At 40.4% G+C, this 27420-nt stretch overlaps 1 protein-coding gene across 5 annotated transcripts in view; it reads right to left on the bottom strand.

Annotated features, from left to right (window-relative positions):
- The window catches only part of EPB41L4A (erythrocyte membrane protein band 4.1 like 4A), a 292774-nt gene that overhangs the window by 65256 nt on the left and 200098 nt on the right, over nucleotides 1-27420 (bottom strand). For all 5 annotated transcript variants that reach the window (XM_019968015.2, XM_070796629.1, XM_070796630.1 and 2 more), the window contains 3 exons: nucleotides 16685-16776; nucleotides 15348-15425; nucleotides 8938-9059 (listed from right to left, as the gene is read on the bottom strand). In XM_019968015.2, coding sequence (XP_019823574.2) covers nucleotides 8938-9059; nucleotides 15348-15425; nucleotides 16685-16776 — 292 coding nt within the window. The remainder of the gene's footprint in view (nucleotides 1-8937; nucleotides 9060-15347; nucleotides 15426-16684; nucleotides 16777-27420) is intronic.

The raw sequence follows: 27420 nt of genomic DNA, 5'->3' as shown, positions 1-27420 counted from the left end.
ACAACATCACAAGTCTTATGACAAACAAGGGTTCAATGAATTCTTGTTGAATGAGAAAGTAAAGGGAAGAAAAATGTCATTTATGGTAACTCACTAAAGCTATGGTATTTAACAGGAATATACAGTACGCCTTAGCCTTGGTTGCTTTTTTAATTTTGATAGCTATGCATGGAATGCTAAACACTCCCAGAAAGAGTGGAAACATTAACTTTTTAGAGAAAATATAACCAGTCTGCCATATATTAAGACATTTTTTATAGAATGAAAATAAACATTAGCTTCAAGACGGAATAGAAAAAGGTGTCAACAAAGGAAGACAGCCTTGAACAAACATACCCCAGACTCTGGGACCTAACGTTCCTTGCAGTTAACACAGTTACTGTCATTTCCCCTCTTTGCTAGGCAAAATGTCCCAAAGAAATTAAATATTTTCCGTGAACAACTAGATGGTATAAAAAAACAGAATGATTTGCTGCTACTCTATAAATGTACTATCTTCAAAAATACCTGCTGAAACAGCATCTAGTGAAGTAAAGAAATCACACAATAGTAGAAAAATAGAGGACATATACTTATTTTCAAATTACTTTTCACTTTTTTTGTTTTTTATTTACTTTCCAAGGATGTGCCTTAATATTCCAAAAACTTCAGTTCAAATTCTGCTGCTGCTCTTACTATCTGTGTAACTCTGAATAAGTGTTCAATGTTTTTGAGCTACAGTTTCCTTATGTGCAAGATGAGGATAACACCCACCGTCCTCACAGCTTTACCAAAAGAGTTGCTTCACTTCATGGACAATGAGATGAAAGCTCAGCCATGCTGAATGATGTGTTACAAGTCACAGTCAAGTTAGACCAGGAATTCAAGTCTACTCAAATCAGATAGATTTTTTTTTTTTCCTGCCACTGTCCCACATGCCTTCTCAATACAAAAGCTTATATCATCAGTTGCAGGAATTCTTAGGGTGAAGAGAAAGTGGGCTCACAGATTTGGACCACACCTCAATAGATGACCTAATTCTGACTTGCCAGTTTGAAGGAGGAAAGTCATAGTCACACTTTCTCTAAAACAAAGTTAACACTCTCCTAAATTTTCTAGAAATCATCTCCAAAACTACCCACATAGTTGTTACACGCTTGGTTAGAATGCTTTTTCTCATTTCCTTATATGAGAATTTTTACTAATGCCTTCCCTTCCTGTCTTCAGCTGACCTAGGGAGGACAAACATGCAAAAACTTCACAATGCCTACTAAGTGCCCAACAGGCGTGAGAGCTATTATTATCAATTTTCTCAATCTGTTCCCAGACAGTACCTACTGATTCTCATCCAGATAACCTCCAGGTTCCAGAACTTGCTACACTTGCAAATCATTTCACCTCTTTGGGCCTCAGTGTCCTTGCCTACAACACAAGTGACTATCCTCTATTTCATCTAATCCAAAAACACATGTGGGTCCTACATAAGTCTTCCTCCTTTGACCTGATGATCTACAGTGCAATTTCCTATACTTTAAGGCTTACATTTAAATGCACAGATATGAGTGTGTCTAATGCCTTTGCCGTGAAGACTTGGGCTGTATCTGTTACAGCACAGTAGAAATCCTAACATTTGAACTTGGATGATCCATCCTGTATTGTTCTATTACATCTTTCATAAATTATCATGCACACATCCTAGCACAATATCAGTGTCCTCATCTGAGCTTTTCAAGAATCTGTCTGTTGGAAACTTGGACATTTGAAATTACTCTGTGAACTTAAGACACTCATGACAATTATCTGAAGGGATTTTTTTAAGTACAACATGGTAAAAATGCAAATACTATTAAAGAATACAGAGTAAATTTATCTCTCTCCCATTTCTGATTTTCTATTTTTGATCCTATATCTACGTAATGGGAGTATCTTGCCTGCTGCTACCCACTACCCCTGCCCTTTTTCCCCCCCTTGCTTATACTGTATCTTGGAAATCATTTCATATCGATGCCAATTTATCACTTTCTTTTTTGTTCCCTCTCCACAGTGACCTGGTTCATATCCAGCTCTGGGATGCTGGACAAGTCCTTGCCTCTGACTGTTGACCTGTACACTGTGAGTCAGAGCATCTTCCAAAAGAAATGAGAGCAATACTACTTGCAGGGTGCCCAGTACACTGCAAGGCATGCAGTGATACTCACTGACTATTAGTTATTAACAATCCTCTGCCTGGGGAGCTCCTCAGGGGATCTGACCTTTTGCAGCAGACGTGGGGGGACTACAGAGTTGGCCAACATAAATTCAAATCCTGCCCTCAGATTTCTTCTAAAAGACACATGGTATTTCCCAGGGGTACACATCTATTATTTTATTAGGTCAGTTCCCTACTAGTGGACACTTAGGTAGTTTCCAGTCTCTCATGATGATAAACATAGCCATGGGCCTGCTCATATGGCAGAAGTGAGGTTGCTGCTGATCTAACAATATGTTGAGGCTGTGACTTGACTTATGAAATCACATATCCATAGCTGTGACTGCTATTTCCTCTTCACTCAACAACTCTGATTCCCTCTCCGAGCCCTTTCAGCTTTGCCCTTTATCTTCTGTTTCTATTGTCTGCTCATTAGGAAAAATGCACTTGGGTAGGCCTAGTGCCTAATTACCTCAAATAGGGAAAACCATCTTACACAGAAGATGAAATGATTAACTATGTGAACCTTAAAAACAGCATACAATCGCATCATTATTATGGGTTCACTGTAAGGAGTTTGTTATTCTCAACTCACAGCCATAGACTATCCAGGGGGTGGCGGGGGTGGGGGTTATAGAGCCTGGAGAATGGTGAGCATGGAGTAGGGGCTAAAAATAAGTGGAGAAAAATGATTACTCTGAGGAGTAGGAACAGGGTAAGTAGGACAACCCCTAGCTCTGGGCTCCTCATACTGCCTGACAACAGCTGCCCTTGGGTGCCCAGGGATCTTTGGGCAGGCAATGGAAGAATGAAGCAATACACCTGGCCCCAGAGGGGGCACTTTGACCTGCCCACTTCCTTCATATTGTTTATACCTAATCTTCTAGAATAAATCGGTACCAATCCAGTGGTAACCAGTTTCTTTCTGAAGCCCATTCATTGAACTTCAATGACTCTGTCCACGCATCACTCCCAAAAGGCCCCTCCTCCACATGATACTAACCTTTGTATGTGAAACTGATTCTATATGATAAATATAATTCAAAGACTGCCAGGTAGACTCACAGACTGGTCCCCACTATGTATGGAAAGACTCCTTTTGATTTAGGAGAAAGAAACTAAAGAGATGTTTGAAAGAGAAACTAAAGAATGTGGAAAGCACTCTTCCACATTCCCAACATGATGCTGTGTCCCATACAACAACCTGTGAGGCAGGAGCCTCACAACCACCTGTGGGCAGGAGGTAATACCACCACTGGATCCACAAAGAAACTGAGGCTCAGGATGGTTAAATGACTTCATAACATCACACAACTAGTCCAGGAATGACTGAGGCTGAACCCAGATTAACAAGATGGAGCTAAGCCTGATACGCCAGTCTCTACTCACATAGCTGGTTTTTCGACTGCCTTAAAAAAAATTATTTTAAAATATATTTTTGATCACCACAAGTCAAGCTGGACTTCTGCTGACCTCACATCTGGCACATGTCAGCCAGAGCAAGGGCTCAGTGACATTGACATTACTATTTCCCAGCAGCCCAGGGAGTCTTATTGCACCAAATTGGTGAAAGTGTACTTCACTGTCTCTCCTGCTTGGGCTGCTCTCCTGCATTTCTCGCTCTGGCCTGCACCAGGTCAGGGAATCAGTAAGCGTCGGTCAGCTTCTCACATGTGAATCATTTGTTAGGGGCTTCAGAACTGTGTGGCACCATCAACCCCTGGAGCTGGCCAACTCACCTACCAGCTATAAAGTGCTCCTGCTGGGAGTCATGGACTGTAGAATCTGATTTAGGGACCCTACAGGAGATGCTGCAGAAACCACAGAGACCCCAGGGCAGGTGGGCCGGTCATTCATACCAACTCTGTCAATCAGGTTCTGAAGAGGCAGCCCTCAAGCCATAGTGGCCCTTTAGCAATGTTTCATTTGGCACACAGAGACTTTCTTCAAAATGAAATTAATTGCCAATACTTAAAACTCTGGAAAGTTTCTATAAATAGCCAAATTCCATGCTTCCCTTAAGACAGTGGAAGATTTGGAAACACGACTTGAGTCTTCTTTCCTGCACAGAAATACTGGCTTGGCCTGAGCAGGAGCTGTCTGCTTCCAGACCGGCCTCACTCATGAGTCATTTTCACGAACCCTCTTGCATTGTGTCTGCAGCGTCTTCTAGAATGCCAAAATGTCGCCTGAACCAGCTTTTCAATTGCTTGAAGGACTACACTGCAACTATTTATTTCTCTGTTCATCAGTATGATATCCTTAAAAACTCAAAATGCTGCACCAGACAATCGCAGCATTGTTTATCCACTGTAAATGGTTTCAGCCATTACTTTTCAAATAGCTAACTACAGATTACAGCTAAACATTCTGTCTTTACTGCCCTTCTTACAGCAGAAGCTCTTCTATGACATGAACCCACTTACGTGAGGTGCCAAGAACTTGTCAGAGAAAGGGCTGGACACACATGCACTTTTCCTTCCTGCCATCTGGCCTCTTGCTTTACCCCGAATGCCTGCCTCTGCCGGGCAGATCTGCAGGAATGCTCTGGATGCCTGCCCTGGCGCTGAACTCCTCTGGGTGGGGCAGCAGGCAGGGCTCTTGACTCTGGAATGCACTTCCTCACAGAGGTGCCAAGGCCTAATCTCAGTGGATTCTAATCACAATGGCTTTTGAGCTACCAGGGCATTTATTATTCCTGATCAAGAAATGAACAAACAGACTTTTAAAAATTATCAGAGAACTTAGATACAGGTTAAGAGGAATAGTGATTGAATTTGACTGAATTACTTCAGCAGAAATAAAAGAATGTCTTCTACAGTTACAAGTCATGCAGTATAAATTAATGATATAAACTAACAAAAAGCCAAAGTTCCCTTTCTATCTTAACTTGTTTTTTAGTTAAATAAGAGGGGAGGATTTATGCCAATAACTCTGGGAACTGTAGTTCTCAAGTTTTATTTTAGAGAGAATACCAGAATTCAATTTATGAAAATTCATAGCTGGTCTTAAAGAGTTTTTTTTTTTTTTTTAATCTATCTTCCCTTTAAACCACAGCTCCATTTTTGTGAAACACAGTACAATCTAATAAAATAAACGTTCTCTATGCTTTAAAATAAGCTTTCTACCATTTTAATTGTCAAATTTTTCAAATTAAAATTAAAGCAATTGTGACAAGAATTAAGGTAATACTTTTGCTTTTCTTGGGTTAGTTAAAAGAATAATAATAATAATAAAAACCTACTGTTTTGAGCAATTGTTCCTTTCCTGCCCAGCCACCCATGAATGAGTCTTAGGAACAGGGAGCTTTGGAGGAGGAGGCAGCTCTGGAGCTGGGAGTATGGGAATCAGAAGTGACAGGCCTGGGAGAGCTGCCTGGAGCAGGAGAGAAGGCTTGGTAGGGAAGGAGGTGGAGGCTGGAGGGCTGGGTGACCTAGTGACCTGCGGGCCACCCCCTCACAGCAGCCTCCCCTCCCCCCTCTCAGCAGCAGAGCCTTAAAGGGCAGGCTTGACTCTCAGCATAGGAGGCTTCCAGCTTACCCATGACCTCCCCTCTCTACACACAGGAACACAGATTCACACAGAATTGCCCTGCTTCAAGGGACCTGGTGGACAGGATAAGGAGCAGAAAGTGACTGATAAACGTGAACACAAGAACGCCCTCTTCAAATGTTCTGCTCCAAGTCCAATCCCCACCATGACCTTAGACACCCGGTCTCGACCAGCTGGGTTCAACTGAGGCTCAAAGTAGAGTACATTTGAATTAGAGGAAAAAGAATATACTACGTTCAAAAACACATACAACAACATCATCCCTGCCCCTACAATAGTCTTCATTTGTGCATGACAGCAACTAAAGTAACGCTGCTTCACTGGCATTGCTAAATGGTCCTTTTCCACCCAGTCATGGTCTCAAGGGCAGGGTCACCTCTGGGTTCCCAGAACACATCACAATTTTGCAGCATACAGGCTTGAAAAGCAAAACTGATAGGTACATACAGTCAAAGTCTTAGTTTTTAAACACAGCATTGTATGGCTTTTTTTTTTTTTTTTTTGAATGGGCTTCCCTTGTGGCTCAGCTGGTAAAGAATCCATCTGCAATGTGGGAGACCTGAGTTCGATCCCTGGGTTGGGAAGATCTCCTGGAGAAGGGAAAGGCTACCCACTCCAGTATTCTGGCCCGGAGAATTCCTCACCCTAGAAGGAATGTGTTTTAATGCAACACTACGGGGGAAGGGAGAAAACTTGAGGCTCAATACAGTTTCAGGCAGGTTTGTGAAAATTGCACTTGGCTGGATTCTACATAAGCCAGCAAAGAAACAAACAAACAAAACCTCTATCTTTGGAATTTAGGCTTACAAGGAGAGACTCACAGAGTGCTATAAGGCAGATGTTTTTCTAAGAGCATATGAAGAGAGGAAAAGGAGCAACCTGGGCAGGTTTGTGTAAAAAGCATGTGTGATTCCAGCATCTCAAGTGGAATGAAATGTTGATTTGACACAAGGAATGCTTTTGATATTCTCAGTTGGTCTCAGAATAATTTCACAAGGCCTGGTGTTTCAGAAATGCATGATGATCTGAAAGTTTGCTTATCAATTATACCACACTGCACTTGATCCAAAGGATTAATACTGATCAGATACAAAGATAGTCACAAAATATTAAGATAAAGATATTAAATTTCAAGGCTAAAATTTCTGTCCTAAGTCACCTGCCTATTATGTAATCTTGGCTAAATTACCTTTATAATCTTAGTTTCCTCAACAGCTAAATGGGGATAATGATATTACTTATGTGGCACGGTAATCTATTGTAAAATTAAATCATGTCTAATTTTTGCCACTGTAGAAACATCAGAAAGAATTTAATTTCCGCTCAGCCCAGTGAGAGGAGGGGACCTACAATCAGATTTAATTTCACTCTAAAAACTCGAAATAAGTCAGGTGACATTCTCGCAGCCAGCAGCAGTGGAGCAAACTTAAACATGTTCCTCATAGCCTTGGTATGAGGATTAAAAGAAACAACGGCTGTCATAATGCTTTGCCAGCTGTCATGTAATGTTCCGATGCTAATTACTGTTATTAAAAATTCCATTCATTTCATACAATATGGCAAAAAGACCCAGGAGGTCTGGGCTCTCATCCCAGCCTCACTCCTGTCTAGCTACTGAGACCATGTCTTTCTCATCTGTAAAATGAAAACACAGACTTTGCCATGCCCTCCCTCCCAGGATTACTGTGAGGCTCAAGTGAAATAATACATGTGAAAAGCCTGTGGAGAGTGTTAGACAAGGGTGATCTGTAAGAAACCACAAACCAAAATCAGTACTATCACTTTAGAGTAAAATCTGTGAGCTCTGAGCATTGAACATAGGTTAAAACTGATGGATTAGGTGGCTTTATTAAAGAAATGGTGTGCATTAAAAACAAAAAACCTGAATAACCCAACGTACATCAATAGTAGAATGGATAAAGAAGCTGTCATACAACAGAAAACTCACTGCAAGGAAAATGAATGCACTTTAAAAGAACACCCTCCTTGATTCATTTATATTACACTTTAAAAACAGGCAAAATAAACTACTTTGTTCAGAGAAGGCTACATAAGCAGTAAAATTATAGTGAAAAGTAAGGAAATAATTATCACAAAGTCAGATGGGGGTTTTCGCCAGTTGGGACAAGAGGAGATGGTGAGGCTGTGATCAAGCAAATAGCAGGGACTTCTGGGGCCACAGGCTATGTTAAACTGTGTGTGTGTGTGCACGTGTACACATATATATACACATATGTGGGGATTCCCTGGTAGCTCAGCTGGTAAAGAATCCACCTGCAATGCAGGAGATCCCAGTTCTATTAGTGGGTTGGGAAGATCCCCGGGAGAAGGAATAGGCTACCCACTCCAGTATTCTTGGGCTTCCCTGGTGGCTCAGCTCAGAATCTGCCTACAATGTGGGAGACCCAGGTTTGATCCCTGGATTGGGAAGATCCCCTGGAGAAGGGAATGGTTACCCACTCCAGCATTCTGGCCTAGAGAATTCCATGGGCTGTATAGTCTATTGGGTTGCAAAGATTCGGATTTCACACACATATGTATGTGTAATGCTCAGTCATTTCCAACTCTTTGTGACCCCATGGACTACAGCCTGCCAGGTCCCTCTGTCCATGGCATTTTCCAGGCTAGGATACTGGAATGGGTTGCTATTTCCTCCTCCAAGGGATCTTCCCGACCCAAGGACAGAGCCCACATCTCCTGAGTCTCCTGCGTTGTTGGGCGGATTCTTGACCACTGAACTGCCTGGGAAGCCTCATACATACCATATTATGTTTATGTGCGCAGGTGTACATGTTTGTACATTTATGCACTTTATTATACTGCACAATGAAACACAGTCCAACGCCAATAAAAACCAATTAAACTCTTCACAGACTGTTACACCAGCAGTATTTTTTTAAATGAATTTTGCTAAGACTTTGTTTTAATTCTAATCTCAGCTACACCAAACTAAGAAATTGCTCAGTTGTGATTTTATTTAACCCCTTCAAAAAATGAATTATTAAGTATAGTCAGTAAGCAAGTTACAGTGATTCAAATTGATTACCTGTCAATTTATGAATAATTCTGATTGCTGGGACATTTTCTGGGTCACATTGAAAACTCTATGTTAACAGTTAAAACCTTTCAAGGCTACAGTCACCACTTCAGTATATGCCGTACCAACAGCCTCAAAGGAAATGCAAGGTAACTGATGAGCTGGGGGTTCTGTGACTTACCAGCTGGCTGTGTTTGTGCTATTCTCTTAGGGTAAGTCTTGCTTCGACTCCTTGACACATTCTGATCGGGCCGGGGAAGTTGAATAGAAAGATCTCGACTCATCTGTAGTGCTGTCCTGCCACTTGAAAATACAACATTTTGAGTAACACAGGTAAGACCACACAGCCACAAAATTAAAGCACAGCTCATAAAGAATATCTGCAGTGTATGGAGAGAAAGAAAAAAAACAAACAGACTCACGTAGATTATATAGGACCTTCAAATGATTCCCATTGCAGTGTTAAGCAAGGAAAGATTTAGGTGAGATATAACTGCCAGCTGAAGAATGTCACCCATCATCTGGTTCTGCAAGAATGAAGCCACTAGCCACTACAGCTGCTGACCTTCGACATACTCTGAAAGGGATTCGGGACAGAGATTGGGACTGAGGCACTCTGTGCTCTGGGAAAAAGTGGCAAAACAGGCCTTCAGATAGACGTTTTCAGGAGAATATTTTATGAACTTGATCTCTTGCATCTTCTACTAGAAAAGCACTAAATCATTAATGGAGACATCTGCTCCTTGTGACTAGCAGCAACCTTCTACAGAGATATGTGTTTGATTGCACACATTCCCTTAGGGGCAGGCCCTCAGAGCTATCTGAAAGACCGTCTCTCAGCCTCTAGTCCTCTCTCTACAAGCACCAATAAAGCTTGACTCACAGCTCTAATGTTGCACTTTTTTTTCCCCTCAGCTGACATAAGGAAGACTTTTCAGAGAGAGAACCAAGAAAGAATTTATTAAAGAGGGAATCAGGTTTGGATTTAAGTAGAATGATAGGCTAGAAACTCAGGATGCTCATGTTGTCAGCTCAACAACTTAGCAATAAAAGCGTGCTGGGCTGAAGTACTGAGGGCAAAGATTCTACATGAGTCGACATGTCCTCGTGCTGTACTTACAAGGCGAGTCGTAGAGCCTCTGCCACTGTGCCACTTGGTGAGACTGCACTCTGAAACCTGTGACACAATCAGCCACTGATTCTGCCCACCCCACCTGTGCCAGCAAGTACCCAGGAAGATTCAGAGTAGCCAGAATCCCCCGGCACAGCACTACTTCCTGATGAGTCTATGAGGCAACAGGGTGAGCTTTCCCTAAGGATAAACTAAACTTCTCAAGAACCATGTAATTTAATTTACTGAATTTTTGTCAACGTTCATTTTACTAAACAGTTATTCCACAGCTGCTGAATTTGAACCAATAAATGACTCTTGGATTTCAAGGGAAGTGTCATTTAGGTACAGAGAAAATGCATTTCTAAGTGACTACTTTGATTCACTATAAGAAGTGCCATCTAATGGGAAAAAAGTCTTTTAATGGCCTCAACCTATTTACCCTACATTTACAGGACACATGGCAATCCACTCCAGTGTTCTTGCCTGGAGAATGCCAGGGGCGGCGGAGCCTGCTGGGCTGCCGTCTGTGGGGTGGCACAGAGTCGGACACTACTCAAGAGCCTTAGCAGCAGCAGCACAGGATACATATTGGTGGTTCTCTCCCCAAAAGAGATCAAATGAGATGGAAAAAAAGCCAAATTTACCTCCTACATACTTCTGTAGAAACTTCCCCTGCTTACTACCCCATTCATTTTACAAGAAATAGAGGCCTGAAACATTCATAATGAGCAATTTCTCATCGGGCTAACTGGGGATGCGGCTTACTATGTGGAATGAAGATGACAGTTTCTATCCATGAGTGTATATACTCCACATTCAAGACTTCATGAAAACCAGGGGGAGGGCAGGGGGCTGGAGGGCAGAGAGTGACAGGTCTGCCTTCACTTGAAATTTAACTACGTGTCCCCTTATATATGATGAAAATGTATCATACAGAAATCTCATAACATTATTTGATAAGAAAATTATCATTTATCAAGTTTAATTTTGCTGTTTTTACATATTAATATATTGTTAATAAGAAGCTCTGGACACTGGGTTCAAATTCCAGCTATGTCATATCCTAGCTCTCTGACCCCAGCAAACATTACTCAAACTGTCTGTATCTCAGATTCCTCATTACTAAAGCAACAATAATACCAATGACCACTTTATAGGCTTATTATGAATGTTAAGTATGAATGTTTCTAAATTTTCCAGAACAATGCCAAGCATATAAAATGCTACATAATTATTAACTAAATACAAATAGATTTTAAAAATTATTAATTTGAGAACTTTCAACAGTTTTAGCTATTCTAAAGGTAGTACATAAGATAATACAAATAGCAACATCTCTCCCCTGAAAATCTTTTTTAAATTCTATAGACAGCAAAATTCCATTATTATAAATGATTTGGAGTATGAAGATAAGATCTCCTTGCAACAGACTTAATCTAAGACTTGGATAGTCTGTACTTCATTGCATGGAGGAAAAAACATTTGCCCTAAAAACATAACCAAATATGTGGACTACTGAGGCATTCGATAATGAGATTTTACTTTATTATTCAATTTTTCCTCATGGCTTGTTTCTCAGGAATAAAGGAGAAATGAGAAAATCATATCACAAGACTAATAAAACTGAAGTCCAGGGACATAAGCTGACCTGGCAGAGGCTGCACAGGACCCAGGACTGGGAGAAGCTTTCTACCCTCCGGCTGGCCAGGGTGGCACAGCCGGGCAGCCCAGGAGAAGAACAGCGCGCACAGCCATGTACTTTAAAGCTACAAGCCTGGCTCAAAGCTCAGCTCTACCAGAAATGTGTGGTCTTCAGTAGATTATTCTTTTAATCTCCTAGAACCTCATTTTCCTTGTCTGTATTTCTATTGTTCGTATTATTTCCTAGCAGAAATACTCCTGTATGGTATTCTTAGTACTTCCTTGTAACAAAAAAGCACAGGGCAAATGCAGAGATTTTCAGTGTTGGTACAGGCGCTCCTACACACCTAGTGGCTGTCCACAGTGCCAGGACAGGGCTTTGTCCCCGTGTCACCCACTTGCCCACCCTTGCCCTGCGGCACACATACTCCCATTCCATGCTGGGAGGCCCTGCCAGCAGCCCTTCTTCAACTCCAAAGTGAGGCTACAAACAGCCATTGGTTGGGTAGAGGGAAGAGAACAAGACACCTGGGTTCAAATCTCAACTCTGCTGCTTAGTAGCTAAAGGTCTTCAGTTCAATTACCTTAGACTTGAGAGGGCTCAAATATCTTGTCTATACAAATGAGGATAAGTCCCCTTTGATGGGTCATTGAATGTGTTTAATAAAGTAACACACATGAAAGCACTGGACACAAAGTAAGTTCTCAGGAGAACTGGATCTCTTTCACACTTCAAGAAATGTGGCAAGAAGGTTATCGGGGTTCTGGGGAGCAGGGGCTGGTTCTCAGGTCTAAGTCTCAATTCTAGACTATAAGTTCTACACAACTCATTCATTCATACAAACCAGGAGTCCTCTACAAACTTAAAACAGGTAGAGGCAAGATTAGTTTTTAAGGGGCTCAGAGAAAGAGAGAGCAGTGTATAACAAAATATTTAACCAAAGACTATTTCAGATGACTTTGACTATCACATTTCAGCTCAATCTTTCCCCAAAAATTTAATTTTGAATTTCTGAAAGGACTGCCTGTCACATACCACTAAAATTAAGTTTTCTCCTCTAAAGTAATGACTGCTGCTGCTGCTAAGTCGCTTCAGTCGTGTCTGACTCTGTGCGACCCCGTAGACGGCAGCCCACCAGGCTCCCCCATCCCTGGGATTCTCCAGGCAAGAACACTGGAGTGGGTTGCCATTTCCTTCTCCAATGCATGAAAGTGAAAAGGGAAAGTGATGTCGCTCAGTTGTGTCCGACTCCTAGCAACTCTATGGACTGCAGCCCACCAGGCTCCTCTGTCCATGGGATTTTCCAGGCAAGAGTAATGGAGTGGGGTGCGTTTTTCTTAAAGATGTTGGAATCTCCTTGGTATTCTGCAAGTGCTAAGATGCAAAAGAGAAAGTAAAGACTAGAACTCTGTCTTTCTCTATCATACACTCCTACACACACATACTCCACTGTGAACACATGTAGAGTTATACACACAGACAACCACACTCACACACCACAGCCACTGGTTATGCCATTCACTACCTCCCATGCTCTAAAAACCTACAGGGTAAAGTAAGGAGCTTTCTGTTTCCAGAACTCTTCCTTCCTTCCAGGATGCCTCCAGAACATCTCAAAATAAAGGAACAGGCATATGATGTTTTTTAAGGATTGGCTGTTATTACTTTTGACAATTAACAGTCATGTACTGGTGACCACCTAGTAGTCAGAGACCCATCCCTGCCTAAGCCTGGCTCTGGATAGTGGGATGAAACATCCTCCTTCCAGGAATTGCATAATGTTAGTGCTTCCTACAGAGTCGGACACGACTGAAGTGACTTAGCAGTGCTTCCTACATACAGACATTGAGACTCGAATTTCATTAAGATTTACTAGGCAGTTAACACCAGCCACAAAATTAGAACAGATTTAGCAGAGCTTCCAATTTGCAAAGGTTACCTTTAATTACTTTTGTGGAAGAAATTATATTTAATATGCAAAATCCAATAACTTCCTAATAATAATTCCCAGAGCAACAGCATTTGCATTTCAATAAATTTGAAAAATCAGGTATGGTAAATTTGTGGAAACCAGCTACAGTGTATGTTAAACAGCATAATTACAAATTTAACATTGTGAATATTAAGACAGATGCTTTTTCACTAGCTTCATTTCAGTGACAAAGAGACAGGTTTACACATTCACTCTATAACCCTTGAAATGTGTTACGTTCCAATGGGAAGAACAGCCCAAATACTGACTATGAGCTGTTTTCCTTAATAAAAAAGTAAATACTCTCTCATTAAATTCCTGTAATTATATCACTATCTAGGGGAAAACCTTGATAACTTAAAGTTTAAATTTTTAGATTTCAATAAACACTTTCTTACAGATACCCAGAACATCTATAATAATACTTAAGTGTTAAGTCAGCAAATGAGGAAACATCCAAGTGAATATATAAAGATTAATGCACTGAACATTTAATATTAATCACTCCTTTACTGATTATCCCTGGTTTCAAAGCAAGATAAACAAAAGTGATTCATAAAAGAAAGGAACTAAAATCTGACATATTATTATCTTGCAAACACTTGACCTGGTTTGATTTTTAAGTCTCCTAAGTAAGCATTTCACTTGGAGATGTCTCAAATGGACTGACAGAACAGTGTCCTGCCTCCCAAGTCCCATTTCTGCATGCTGCTTGGGTTTTATAGGGCCTGGGACCGTCTCACTGCCTGAATAATACTGTAGCTCTCTGAAGGCAGAGGTGTTAGTTGCTCAGTCGTGTTCGACTCTTTGCGACCCCATGGACTGTATGTAGCCCGCCAGTCTACAGTCTCTGTCCATGGGATTCTCCAAGCAAGAATACTGGAGTGGGTTGCCATGCCGTCCTCCAGGGGTTCTTCCCAACCCAGGTATGGAACCCAGGTCTCCCACATTGCAGGCAGATTCTTTATGTCTGAGCCACTAGGGAAGCCGAAGGTAAAGGTGGTGAAATCTTATTCTTTCTATCTCTGGGCACCTATTACCCTGCCTTCGACATCACAGGCTCTCCAGTTAACAGAATGAACTGAAACAAAACAAATTATTTTTCAAAACATAGAAACTTTCCATTTTCACAAGCACCTGCCTGGCTGCTTGACAATCAGGCTTTCCCCACAACATGCAACAGTCTGACTAACCGGTAAAGACACAGGCTCTGTCTGGAGTTAGACTGCCAGATAGTGGGCCCAACACAAACACTTCCTGGCTGGTTTCTCTGAGAAGTGACTTGTCTCTGAGCCTCAGTTTCCTCACATAGTATGAGGATAACATCAATAAGACTGTAATGATTAAAGAAGCAATAAATGGGACACATTTAGCACAATATATGGCACTTGGTACAAGTATAAAGTTACCATATATTTGCTAGCATTACTATATTGTAGGCATTATACTACAGAAAACATTTGACCCATGATATTACAACAGAGAACTCAACTGAATATCCTAAGAATACCAATAAACTACTATTCAGAATATCTATTTTGTTTCATAATCACAACATAATTGGAAATAACTGATAATTGGACCAAAATGAATTTCTGAAGATAGTAAGCTCTACTACATTCTAAAAACTCTATACTTAATCAAGCTAATGTACTCTTTAAACATCATTAAACCTAGAAAATCATTTTTTGTCAAGAAAGTTTAATAAACTGTTATTGCCTATCAAAATCACTGGCATTGTGAAAAAAATCAGAAAAAAATCAGATCACAAACTTTAATATGCATGCATGCATCTGGATGGTTAGATTAAATATGCATTCATACACACATCCACACACCCCAGAGGAAAAGAATGCCATTTACCTATACCGGTGCTTATAACTCATGGATCCAAACTTGCTCAGTTTTCTTGACAACGAATTTGATTCATTTTCTGGCATTCTAATGAATTTGTAAAAGAAAATTAGAAAAAGACTTACAAATATACTTATGTAACATGAGCAAAAACTACGTAGAAATATATTAATAGTGCAATACTGCTTAACACATAGCTGAAATATTTTACTCAGTCTACATATTGGCAAAAAATAATAATTGATTATTTTAAAGCTAATACTTAAAACAACAACCACATTCTAGTATTTTATACAAGTATGATATCAAAATACTCATACTTCCTGAAGACTATTAAATATATCATCACCCTTACAAGGAAGCTTTTGTTGTGAATCAATTTAATTTCTCTACTTAAATTCTCCTGGAAGCCTTGTCACTATGTTGATTAACCCCAGCCAAGGTTGTCATGGCAGTTGATCATATCTAATGCCATGGTTCACCCCTCTTCGTACTTTCCATTCTATGGTACATTCAACACACAGCTCCAAGTGGAGTTTCTTGGCCCCGCCCCACTGATGGAGAGGTACTGTCTCAGACATTTTGGGCTACATCCCTTTCTGAACACAAACTCCTCCAAAGATGTGGATCATTTTATAACACTACTCCTCTAGCATCATACTATTTGGAAAAAATGTTCAGTGTAAACCAAAAAGGAAAAAGGGGAAGGATTAATCTAGTTTTAAATCTGAAAACCAAAAATAGTTTAATGTATAATATTACCTGATAAAATTTAATCTTTACACCGTAAGAATGTGAAACAAACAGTGCCCACACGACCCAACGGTCAGTTCTCTGCCTGCATCCCTGCGGCCTCCCAGGAGCACACAATGCAGACGCCAGCTCCTCACTCATCACAGCATCTGCCTCCCTTACTTCCCATTCCCCACGCTCCTGTCCTCTAAACGCTGGGAGGGTCCCACAGCGCAGTCCCTTTCCTCTCTTTACTGTTTCCATAGGCGACTGTCTGCCTACTGTCTGCCTTATTACCTACAAAATTTACATGACCAACCTTGGTCTTTTCTGTAAGTTTTGCATACCCAGCCATATTCCCAGGTTAGGCATTTTAATTTTAGTGTGTCCACAGCAGAACACTTAACTCCCACCAATACTAAAGCTATACTTTTACATAAACCTAAAAAGCAATCATCCTTGATCCTTTCTTATAGTATGACAAAAAAAAAAATCTACATACATGTGCATGTAAAAAAGTTAATACAAGAGAAACACTTCCAAATTTATTCTAAGAATAGAATTCTTGTTATAAAAGCAAACACAATTTTCACTTATTAGGCAAAGGAACATACCTAAAAAATGTATGATATTCTACACTACATTTCCAAAGGTGCTTGCAAGCAGTTTTACTTCGAGCTTCAAAAAAGAATGAGGTTTCACTGCACTAAGAGAGAAAAAAATGTGAGATTATAAATTACAAACCATAAGATTTTTCAGATGACACCCACCTTCTAGGTACCAAAAATTCAAGTAAGCAGAGAAATCATTGTTAACACATTTAAAAAAAAAAAAAAAGAAGAACAATTATCTCTTGATAGAATTACAAAATGTAAGTTCCATGTAAATTTTAACACCATCACCTCTACTACCTTTTTCTACATCACCCCATGACTGCAAATAACCACAGTGATGGTGCAGAAGCACTGAAAACTCTTCTGCCAACCATGTAAACCAGAACAGGAAAAATACTGACCACGTGGAAATCAATGCCCCCCAGAAGAGAAGACACTCATAAATCCAGTTCTTAACTGTGTTTTCTTCAGGGATGTACAGGCCACACTTATATGAAAGAATCTCAAGAGGGGATGCTAAGAGGGACAACACCATCACAGCAGTGTAATCTGGGCAAGTTACTGAGTTTCTCCATTCTGCATCAAGTTATTGGGTGAAAGAAATTAAATGACATGACAGATGTAAAGTGCCATATACTAGGTATGCAATTAATTTTCACAATTATTTTAATCTGGTAGTTCCTTATCTATTTTATACATATACAATATCTATTTTATACTTATATAGTTTAATACAAAAGAAACAGAGGCAATATTAGATGTAATTTGAATTATACAGGAAAAGATACTATTTTTTAAAGTGACTTAATAGAAAACCAAGCAAAATACAGTATCCATACAAAAATAATAATAAACCACAAGCTCTGTGAAGTTACATAATTGCTAATTTAGTTTCAAATAAAAATCAAACTCAAGTCACAAATGCAGAAATGCCTGTGGAATAAGGTTTCCATAAACACAAAATTGTCAATGCAGAGGAATAATTGAAATGATTCCTCCCCCTTCACACATCCTTTTAGCAAGGACAGAACATTTATATGCAGGAAATTTCTCCCAAGTCCATCTAGAATGAGGCTGCCCAATTTAGGAGTTTATTTGCAAAATGAAACGGTGTGATGGAAACAGAGCCAATATACGCATTTTACACAGCAGACAACCTGTAATTCCAAACTTCGTGAGGTGGAGGAAGGAACTTGGGCAAGTCTAGGCTTCTGAGCTGGGTGCAGCAAAGTACTAAAATATAGCAAGTGGAAAAAACTGGGGATCTGGATGGCAGAGGAATGGACAATAGCTCACACTATTTTGATTTTGAGGTGCCCATAGAATTGGGAACTCCACACACCTAGTGGGCCGGTAAATATGCAAGGGCAGGGTGAGGGGACAGGTTGTGTCTTCTGGTATAGGTGATTTTACCCAAGAATCTAAAACAGTTTGCTCAGGGAGAGAGCACAGATAATGATGGGATCACAGTGAAGATGTTCACGAAGGAGGAGTGAGAAAGGTCAACATGGACCAGAAGGCAATGGTGTCAGAGAGGTTGGGGGAGAGGGCAGGTCTCAAGTGACCCAGAAAGGTCACAGGGCTTGAAAAGAGGTCACTGCATTTCATGGGGAGAGGTCTTCAGTGGCTTTCATGAAAGGGGTAAGGATTTAAAAAGTAGGGATGAGTAAGAAAAGGAAATGAATTCAGAATATGTCTTCCTCAAAAGCAAAAGAAATCAGGGGGGAGCAGAGGAAGAAGGGGCACAGAGGAAATCACAGAAGATCCTTGGAGGCAGGAGGGAGACCAAGCATCCTGTCAGGAGATGGGGATGCTTAGAGGGGAATTGTTCTTCTTTCACGTTTCCTTTTTAAATACATACACGTGGTAAAAACACCAAAAGTTACCAAAGTGGTTACACAATGAGAACTAAACCTCCCTCTCACCACTGTCTCCAATTCCCCTCCCCAGAGGCAACCACTATTAAGAGTTTCTTATATAACATGCCGGTGTTTTGAGGTCACTGGATTATCCAATATATAATGCACAGGTCATTAATTTTAAGAAAATGTGTTTCTGGCTGTTTATCAGGATAAATAAGATAAAGTCAGTACATGGGACTTCCCTGTTGGTCCAGTGGGTAAGACTCTGTGCTTCCACTGCAGGAGGTACGGGTCCTATCCCCGGCTGGGGAAGTAAGATGCAGCATGTCTTGTCAAAAAAAAAAAAAAATAGCCAGTATAAGACAGGTTCCCCCTGGTGGTTTAGTCACTAAGTTGTGCCCAACTCTTGCAACACTGTGGACTGTAGCCTGCCAGGCTCCTCAGTCTATGGGTTTCTCCAGGCAAGAATACTGGAGTGGGTTGCCATTTCCTTCTCCAGGCGATCTTCCCCACCCAGGAGTCGAACTCAGGTCTCCTGCATTGCAGGTGGATTCTTTTCCAGCTGAGCTATCAGGGAAGCCCCAGGCTCCTCCTCCCCTGCCCCAACTACCACCTTTCTCAATACATCTCTCTGTCAGCAACTGAAGCACGAAGTGTATTAGGTAGGACCACATGCTGGGCATTGTCACTGACAAGAAATGGTGGCTGCTGATGACTACTCTGTGACAGAGACACCATCATGTTTTATCAAGAACATCCAAAAATAAGGTGTGATTTAATTACATATATTACCTAGGTTTCCAAAAATGCAGGAGAAAAAAAAAAAAAAACATTTAAACTTGAAAATAAAGTTCAGTTCAGTTCAGTGGCTCAGTCGTGTCCGACTCTTTGCGACCCCATCAAACGCAGAACGCTAGGCCTCCCTGTCCATCACCAACTCCCGGAGTTCACTCAGACTCACGTCCATCGAGTCAGTGATGCCATCCAGCCATCTCATCCTCTGTCGTCCCCTTCTCCTCCTGCCCCCAATCCCTCGCAACATCAGAGTCTTTTCCAATGAGTCAACTCTTCGCATGAGGTGGCCAAAGTACTGGAGTTTCAGCTTTAGCATCATTCCTTCCAAAGAACATGGAGGGCTGATCTCTTTTAGAATGGATTGGTTGGATCTCCTTGCAGTCCAAGGGACTCTCAAGAATCTTCTCCAACACCACAGTTCAAAACCATCAATTCTTCAGCACTCAGCTTTCTTCACAGTCCAACTCTCACATCCATACATGATCACTGGAAAAACCATAGCCTTGACTAGATGGACCTTTGTTGGCAAAGTCATGTCCCTGCTTTTGAATATGCTATCTAGGTTGGTCATAATGTTTCTTCCAAGGAGTAAGCGTCTTTTAATTTCATGGCTGCAGTCACCATCTGTAGTGATTTTGAAGCCCAAAAAGATAAAGTCTGACACTGTTTCCACTGTTTCCCCATCTATTTCCCATGAAGTGATGGGACCAGATGCAATGATCTTCATTTTTCTGAATGTTGAGCTTTAAGCCAACTATTTCACTCTCCTCTTTCACTTTGATCTAGAGGCTTTTGAGTTCCTCTTCACTTTCTGCCACAAGGGTGGTGTCATCTGCATATCTGAGGTTATTGATATTTCTCCTGGCAATCTTGATTCCAGCTTGTGCTTCTTCCAGCCCAGGGTTTCTCATGATGTACTCTGCATATAAGTTAAATAAGCAGGGTGACAGTATACAGCCTTTTCCTATTTGGAAAGGAGACAGTATATGTACTCCTTTTCCTATTTGGAACCAGTCTGTTGTTCCATGTCCAGTTCTAACTGTTGCTTCTTGACCTGCATACAGATTTCTCAAGAGGCAGGTCTGGTGGTCTGGTATTCCCATCTTTTGAAGAATTTTCCACAGTTTATTGTGATCCACACAGTCAAAGGCTTTGGCATAGTCAATAAAGAAGAAATGTTTTTCTGGAACGCTCTTCCTTTTTTGATGATCCAGCGGATGGCGGTAATTTGATCTGTGGTTCCTCTGCCTTTTCTAAAACCAGCTTAAACATCTGGAAGTTAACGGTTCACATGTTGCTGAAGCCTGGCTTGGAGAATTTTGAGCATTACTTTACTAGCGTGTGAGATGAGTGCAATTATGCGGTCGTTTGAGCATTCTTTGGTATTGCCTTTCTTTGGGATTGGAATGAAAACTGACCTTTTCCAGTCCTGTGGCCACTGCTGAGTTTTCCAACTTTGCTGGCATATTGAGTGCAGCACTTTTACAGCATCATCTTTCAGGATTTGAAAGAGCTCAACTGGAATTCCATCACCTCCACTAGCTTTGTTCGTAGTGATGCTTTCTAAGGCCCACTTGACTTCACATTCCAGGATGTCTGGTTCTAGGTCACTGATCACACCATCGTGATTATCTTGGTTGTGAAGATCTTTTTTGTACAGTTCTTCTGTGTATTCTTGCCATCTCTTCTTAATATCTTCTGCTTCTGTTAGGTCCATACCACTTCTGTCCTTTATCGAGCCCATCTTTGCATGAAATGTTCCCTTGGTATCTCTAATTTTTTGAAGAGACCTCTAGTCTTTCCCATTCTGTTGTTTTCCTCTATTTCTTTGCATTGATCGCTGAGGAAGGCTTTCTTATCTCTCCTTGCTATTCTTTGGAACTCTGCATTCAGATGCTTATATCTTTCCTTTTCTTCTTTGCTTTTCGCTTCTCTTCTTTTCACAGCTATTTGTAAGGCCTCCCCAGACAGCCATTTTGCTTTTTTGCATTTCTTTTCCATGGGGATGGTCTTCATCCCTGTCTCCTGTACAATGTCACGAACCTCATTCCATAGTTCATCAGGCACTCTATCTATCAGATCTAGGCCCTTAAATCTATTTCTCACTTCCACTGTATAATCATAAGGCATTTGATTTAGGTCATACCTGAATGGTCTAGTGGTTTTCCCTATTTTCTTGAATTTAAGTCTGAATTTGGCAATAAGGAGTTCATGGTCTGAGCCACAGTCAGCTCCTTTGCTGACTGTATAGAGCTTCTCCATCTTTGGCTTCAAAGAATATAATCAATCTGATTTCGGTGTTGACCATCTGGTGATGTCCATGTGTAGAGTCTTCTCTTGTGTTGTTGGAAGAGGGTGTTTGCTATGACCAGTGCATTCTCTTGGCAAAACGCTATTAGCCTTTGCCCTGCTTCATTCCGTATTCCAAGGCCAAATTTGCCTGTTACTCCAGGTGTTTCTTGACTTTCTACTTTTGCATTACAGTCCCCTATAATGAACAGGACATCTTTTTTGGGTGTTATTTCTAAAAGGTCTTCTAGGTCTTCATAGAACCATTCAACTTCAGCTTCTTCAGCGTTACTGGTTGTGGCATAGACTTGGATTACTGTGATATTGAATGGTTTGCCTTGGAAACGAACAGAGATCATTCTGTCATTTTTGAGATTGCATCCAAGTACTGCATTTCGGACTCTTTTGTTGACCGTGATGGCTACTCCATTTCTTCTGAGGGATTCCTGCCTGCAGTAGTAGATATAATGGTCATCTGAGTTAAATTCACCCATTCCAGTCCATTTTAGTTTGCTGATTCCTAGAATGCTGACATTCACTCTTGCCATCTCCTGTCTGACCACTTCCAATTTGCCTTGATTCATGGACCTAACATTCCAGGTTCCTATGCAATATTGCTCTTTACAGCATCGGACCTTGCTTCTATCACCAGTCACATCCACAGCCAGGTATTGTTTTTGCTTTGGCTCCATCCCTTCATTCTTTCTGGAGTTATTTCTCCACCTATCTCCAGTAGCATATTGGGCACTTACTGACCTGGGGAGTTCCTCTTTCAGTATCAACGCAAAAATACTGAAGTGGTTTGCCATTCCCTTCTCCAGTGGACCACATTCTGTCAGTACACATTCCTTGGGTACAAATTTATTAAAGGAACAAAAGAGTTTCCCACAGGCCCCCTAATTACTTCTGCACCATGCAATGACAAGTATAAACTCATTCCCCCATTCATACAGGGCTTTAACACCAGCTGCCTGGATTTTGTCCCACTGTAGCAGAATGATCCAAATACTAAAAGGTGAGTTGATATAAATAAATTAAAAAAAAAAAAAAAGCCAGGTATTCTGAATAAATTCTATATATTTTTGCCACTTAAAGTAACTGCTGACATGAATGTAACTGACATGATATTTAAATATCTTTCCTTCCCTTGTGGCTCAGCTAGTAAAGAATCTGCCTACAATGTGGGAAACCTGGGTTCGATTCCTGTCTGGGTTGGGAAGATCTCCTGGAGAAGGGAAAGCCTACCTACTCCAGTATTCTAGCCTGTAGTATTCCATGGACTGTATAGTCCATGGGGTCACAAAGAGTCGGACACGACTGAGTGACTTTCACTTCTTTAGTGACTTCCCTGGTGGCTCAGACGGTAAAGCGTCTACCTGCAATGCGGGAGACCCAGGTTCGATCCCTGGGTCAGGAAGATCCCGTGGAGAAGGAAATGGCAACCTACTCCAGTACTCTTGCCTGGAAAAATCCATGAACAGAGGAGCCTTGTAGGCTACAGTCCATGGGGTCACAAAGAGTCGGACACGACTGAGCGACTTCACTCACTCACTACCTGCTAAACCTTTTCCAAAAGGACATGGACAATTAGCACCTTTCCATTAGTTTATACAAACGCAAGTAGCTGCTTAACTTCGGAAGTTCATTCCAACCAATTGCTAAAATACTTTATCCAAGAATCCAATGCATGCTTTTGGCAAAATTTTTCAAATTCCTTCATAACTTCAGCCATTTCATGCCAGAAGAAAAACTATGGTCTCAATCTACTTTTTTTATTTTATAAACAGACCAAGCTTAAGTCACCTCTAACTCAGATAACACATGATGGTTCATCATACTGTGGATCTCTAAGTAAACGGGGCTCAAAGTCCCAATCCCATCATTTGTAACAATTCAGGACCCAGATGAAATGGATGAATTCCCAACCTAACTCCCTCTGTTTTTCTCACTCTTTTCCCATCTTTGCAGGCTGTTTCACTTTGCAGCTTTGAGAAATCAATCTGTTTTGAGCCTGACTTCTCTGAAGGGCCTTGAGTTTACTGACAGGGTCATGGAGGTGCTTACGCTGCAAGACGCTCCGCAGTTACCTCTCCCTGGGCTCCAGCTTCACTGCCTCTCCCATGCCCAACAGCCTCGCTGCACAAAGCCCTACTCTAGCTGGTCCCTCGCTCCTGCCTTGGGAAGCAACCACAACTGGACAGTTTGCCTTCCCCAGCTTCCCTAGAACTGCCGGAGATAAACATCTTCTCAATCCTGTCATTACATATTCATCCCATCTCCAAGGTCAATTGAAGTAACCTAAGGGACACTGCAAAGGTCAAATACTTAAAAGAGATTAGTACTTCTAACAATGGTAAAATGCAATCATTACATAAATATTGGAAAGGCCTACAGCAGAGAGGTTCCTTATCAATGATCCACAGAGACAGAAGAGAGACTAAAAAGAAGTGCAAAGATTACAAGACTACAGTATTATGGGATCTTTTTTAAACATTCGATTTCTACAAGATTTATATGTACTTGTCAATTATGAACTTACTTTAGGCACCAGATGAAATAAAAATCAGGGGACTAATAGCAAATGACTGAAAGAACTTAATTACTGATAAAGCAAAGGAAGGCAAATGGTAGAATGGAAAAAACTATTCTTGAACTAAAAGTAAATACCAAAGAAATATCACAAAATTTTAAGTATTTTGAGAAATTTTATCTTTATAAATGGTGAGCCTAAATGTAAAATTAAATTATGTTTGTGTATGTGAGACAGTGGGCACAGTATTTTAATCACTTTCCCCATATCTTCCACTGTTTTCTCACTCCAAGTGCAAAGCCATATAAAGAATTCAACTAAGTTCTGCAATAAAAAAACTATCAATCTTGCTATTAGTTGGAAAGGCAAGTTAGAAGGGAATTTGAAAACACTGAGTAAAATATTATCTTGTTCTTTTAACGTTATCTTGTTTTTTCTTTACAGAGTGCTCTCTAAAAAGTGACTCTTGAACATTAACGTCTCGTGATATTGGCATAAAAAAGAGTTCTATGTTCAAGTAAGTTTGGGAAACACCAGGTTAAATGCTCAGATCTTTTAATGAGCTAATTTTACACTGTGACTCTAGAAGAGCTGCTAAGGTAGCCGGTCTTTCCTTGATTTATATAAGCAAAAAGTTTATTTCTAGAACTTTGGCTTTTATACACTACATATAAACACCCCTACACACACATCAGTTATTTTTAAAATTCTTTTTGAAATGCACATAATATGGTTTGAATTAAAAATCACTGGACATTTCAACAGAGCACTGGAAGAATAACATTAATTTCCATTCCTACATATATGTTGTATTTTACAATAAAAGAACAAAAACAGCAAAAATATTCCAGAACTCTTTTGTCTGCTATGTGGGTAGTATTTCAAATCATACACTAAACATGAAAAACCTTTTTACCTTTTTTACAAAGAAATTAATTGCTTAATGAATAATTGTTTATAATTCTTTCTAGTTCATAGAAATATATATATTAAAGAATTTGAAGGGATGTGTTAGATTGTGTTGCATCTACCCTTTTTCCTTTTCCTCCCAGGAATTTAAAGGAGAAAACAGGAGCCAAAACATTAGAGAATGTTTATATCATGTTTCAGTAAACTTTTTTGAAAACTATTTTGTTGAACTTACTCTTCTTCCTATTTGAAAAAATTCACAGATGCAAATCCAAGATTCCAGATGGCTTGCTTTTTTATTGTTTTTACTCTATCTTTTCTTCATCTTCTCTTTAAAGAAACTGTAGAATTTCCTTAAATGTCAGCATTTCTTTCTTATACTTGCATGTTTCATTTTCTCATGAAAACTAATCCTTATTGCCAGTCTTACAAATGTTTGAAAGACTTTAATAACAAATGTTACTTAAGCTTGTTAAAATGAAGGCATATCTGGTACTATCTACTGATACTCTTAATGCAGAAAATTTTTATAGCAGAATTTAGACATTCTTCCAAACGAATGGCTCACTTAATTATGGAAAAACATACATAGGAAACTCCATGGGCCTGAAAAGACCTGAGCTCCCCTTCCTGCTGTGGCATCAGCTGTTCACCTTTCAATAACAAGTGCTGCCTGAGCCCTTTCCTGTGCAAAACTTTAAGTGCATGAGGGCAAGATACTTCCAACACAGAGACATGTACCCGGTGCTTGCGACAAGTCCAGCTTTGGACTGGGTTCATTCACAGTACGACCTCACAACCCTGTAAAACAGATATTATCATCCTCTCTTCATAGATAAGAAAAGGGAGTTTCAGTGTTGTTCAGGAAATTGTCCAAAGTTAGAGAAGTGAGAGTTCTGGGCTTACATTATGCTATTTGACCACAAGTTTAGTAGTCCATCATTGAATCTGAAAGACTCCAAGCCAAACTGTCATATGGCCTCAGGATCCAAATGTTACCAATGGAGTCACACGTTTGAACATTTACAGGAAAATACAAATAGTTCAGGTGAAATGCACAATGGCACAGAAACTGCGGGTAAAGGCTGGGGTATGGGAATAAGGCAACACCTAATATTCACACCTGTACTTACCCTCTTAACTGAGCATTCTCACTCCTGAGAACATACCCCAAAGACAGTCCACCAACAATATAAAAATACATATGCACAATTGACTGAAGGAAAAATACATAATTGCAAACTATCAAGAACTATCAAATGATCCAGCATAGGAGATTGGTTGAGTAAATGATTTTAGAGACACTCAATAAAGAAAATGCAGCTATACAAGAGAATAAGAAAGCTCTCAATGATCTGATATAGAGATTTCTAGGAGGTATTACTAAACAAAGGAAAAAGCACAAAACCATATACAGGGACTTCCCTGGTGGCCCAGTGGTTAAGAATTCACCATCCAAAGCACGGCACACAGGTTTGATCCCTGGTCAGGGACCTAAGATACCACACGCCAAGAGGCAGCTAAGCCTGGGTGCCACAACTAGAAAGAAACAAAAAAACCTGTCAATTTTAGTGGTTTGCCAAAGGAATTCTGACACTGCTTGAGATGTAGTTTTAAGACCGAACAAACAAGTAAATGTGTTACTGTCAGGAGCTAAGATTCTCATAGGCAAAGACAGGTTATACAAATATGAAATGAGGAAAAGAAGAGCAAGCCCTGTGGGGCTAGATGGAAATCTGAGGTATGGCATGAATTTACGATGTCTAAAATATGTAGAAATAGCTGTGAAAAGAAGAGAAGTGAGAAGCAAAGGAGAAAAGAAAAGATATAAGCATCTGAATGCAGAGTTCCAAAGAACAACAAGGAGGGATAAGAAAGCCTTCGTCAGCGATCAAAGCAAAGAAATAGAGGAAAACAACAGAATGGGAAAGACTAAGATCTCTTCAAGAAAATTAGAGATACTAAGGGAACATTTCATGCAAAGATGGGCTCGATAAAGGACAGAAGTGGTATGGACCTAACAGAAGCAGAAGATATTAAGAAGAGGTGGCAAGAATACACAGAAGAACTGTACAAAAAAGATCTTCATGACCAAGATAAGCACAATGGTGTGCTTATCTCACCTAGAGCCAGATATCCTAGAATGTTAAGTCAAGTGGGCCTTAGAAAGCATCACTATGAACAAAGCTAGTGGAGGTGATGGAATTCCAGTTGAGTGATTTCAAATCCTGAAAGATGATGCTGTGAAAGTGCTGCACTCAATATGCCAGCAAAGTTGGAAAACTCAGCAGTGGCCACAGGACTGGAAAAGGTCAGTTTTCATTCCAATCCCAAAGAAAGGCAATGCCAAA

Source organism: Bos indicus, chromosome 10, assembly GCF_029378745.1.
Source record: "Bos indicus isolate NIAB-ARS_2022 breed Sahiwal x Tharparkar chromosome 10, NIAB-ARS_B.indTharparkar_mat_pri_1.0, whole genome shotgun sequence".
Lineage (NCBI taxonomy): Eukaryota > Metazoa > Chordata > Mammalia > Artiodactyla > Bovidae > Bos > Bos indicus.
Note: the sequence above shows the minus strand (reverse complement) of the source record. Positions and strands in the feature narration are given on the sequence as shown.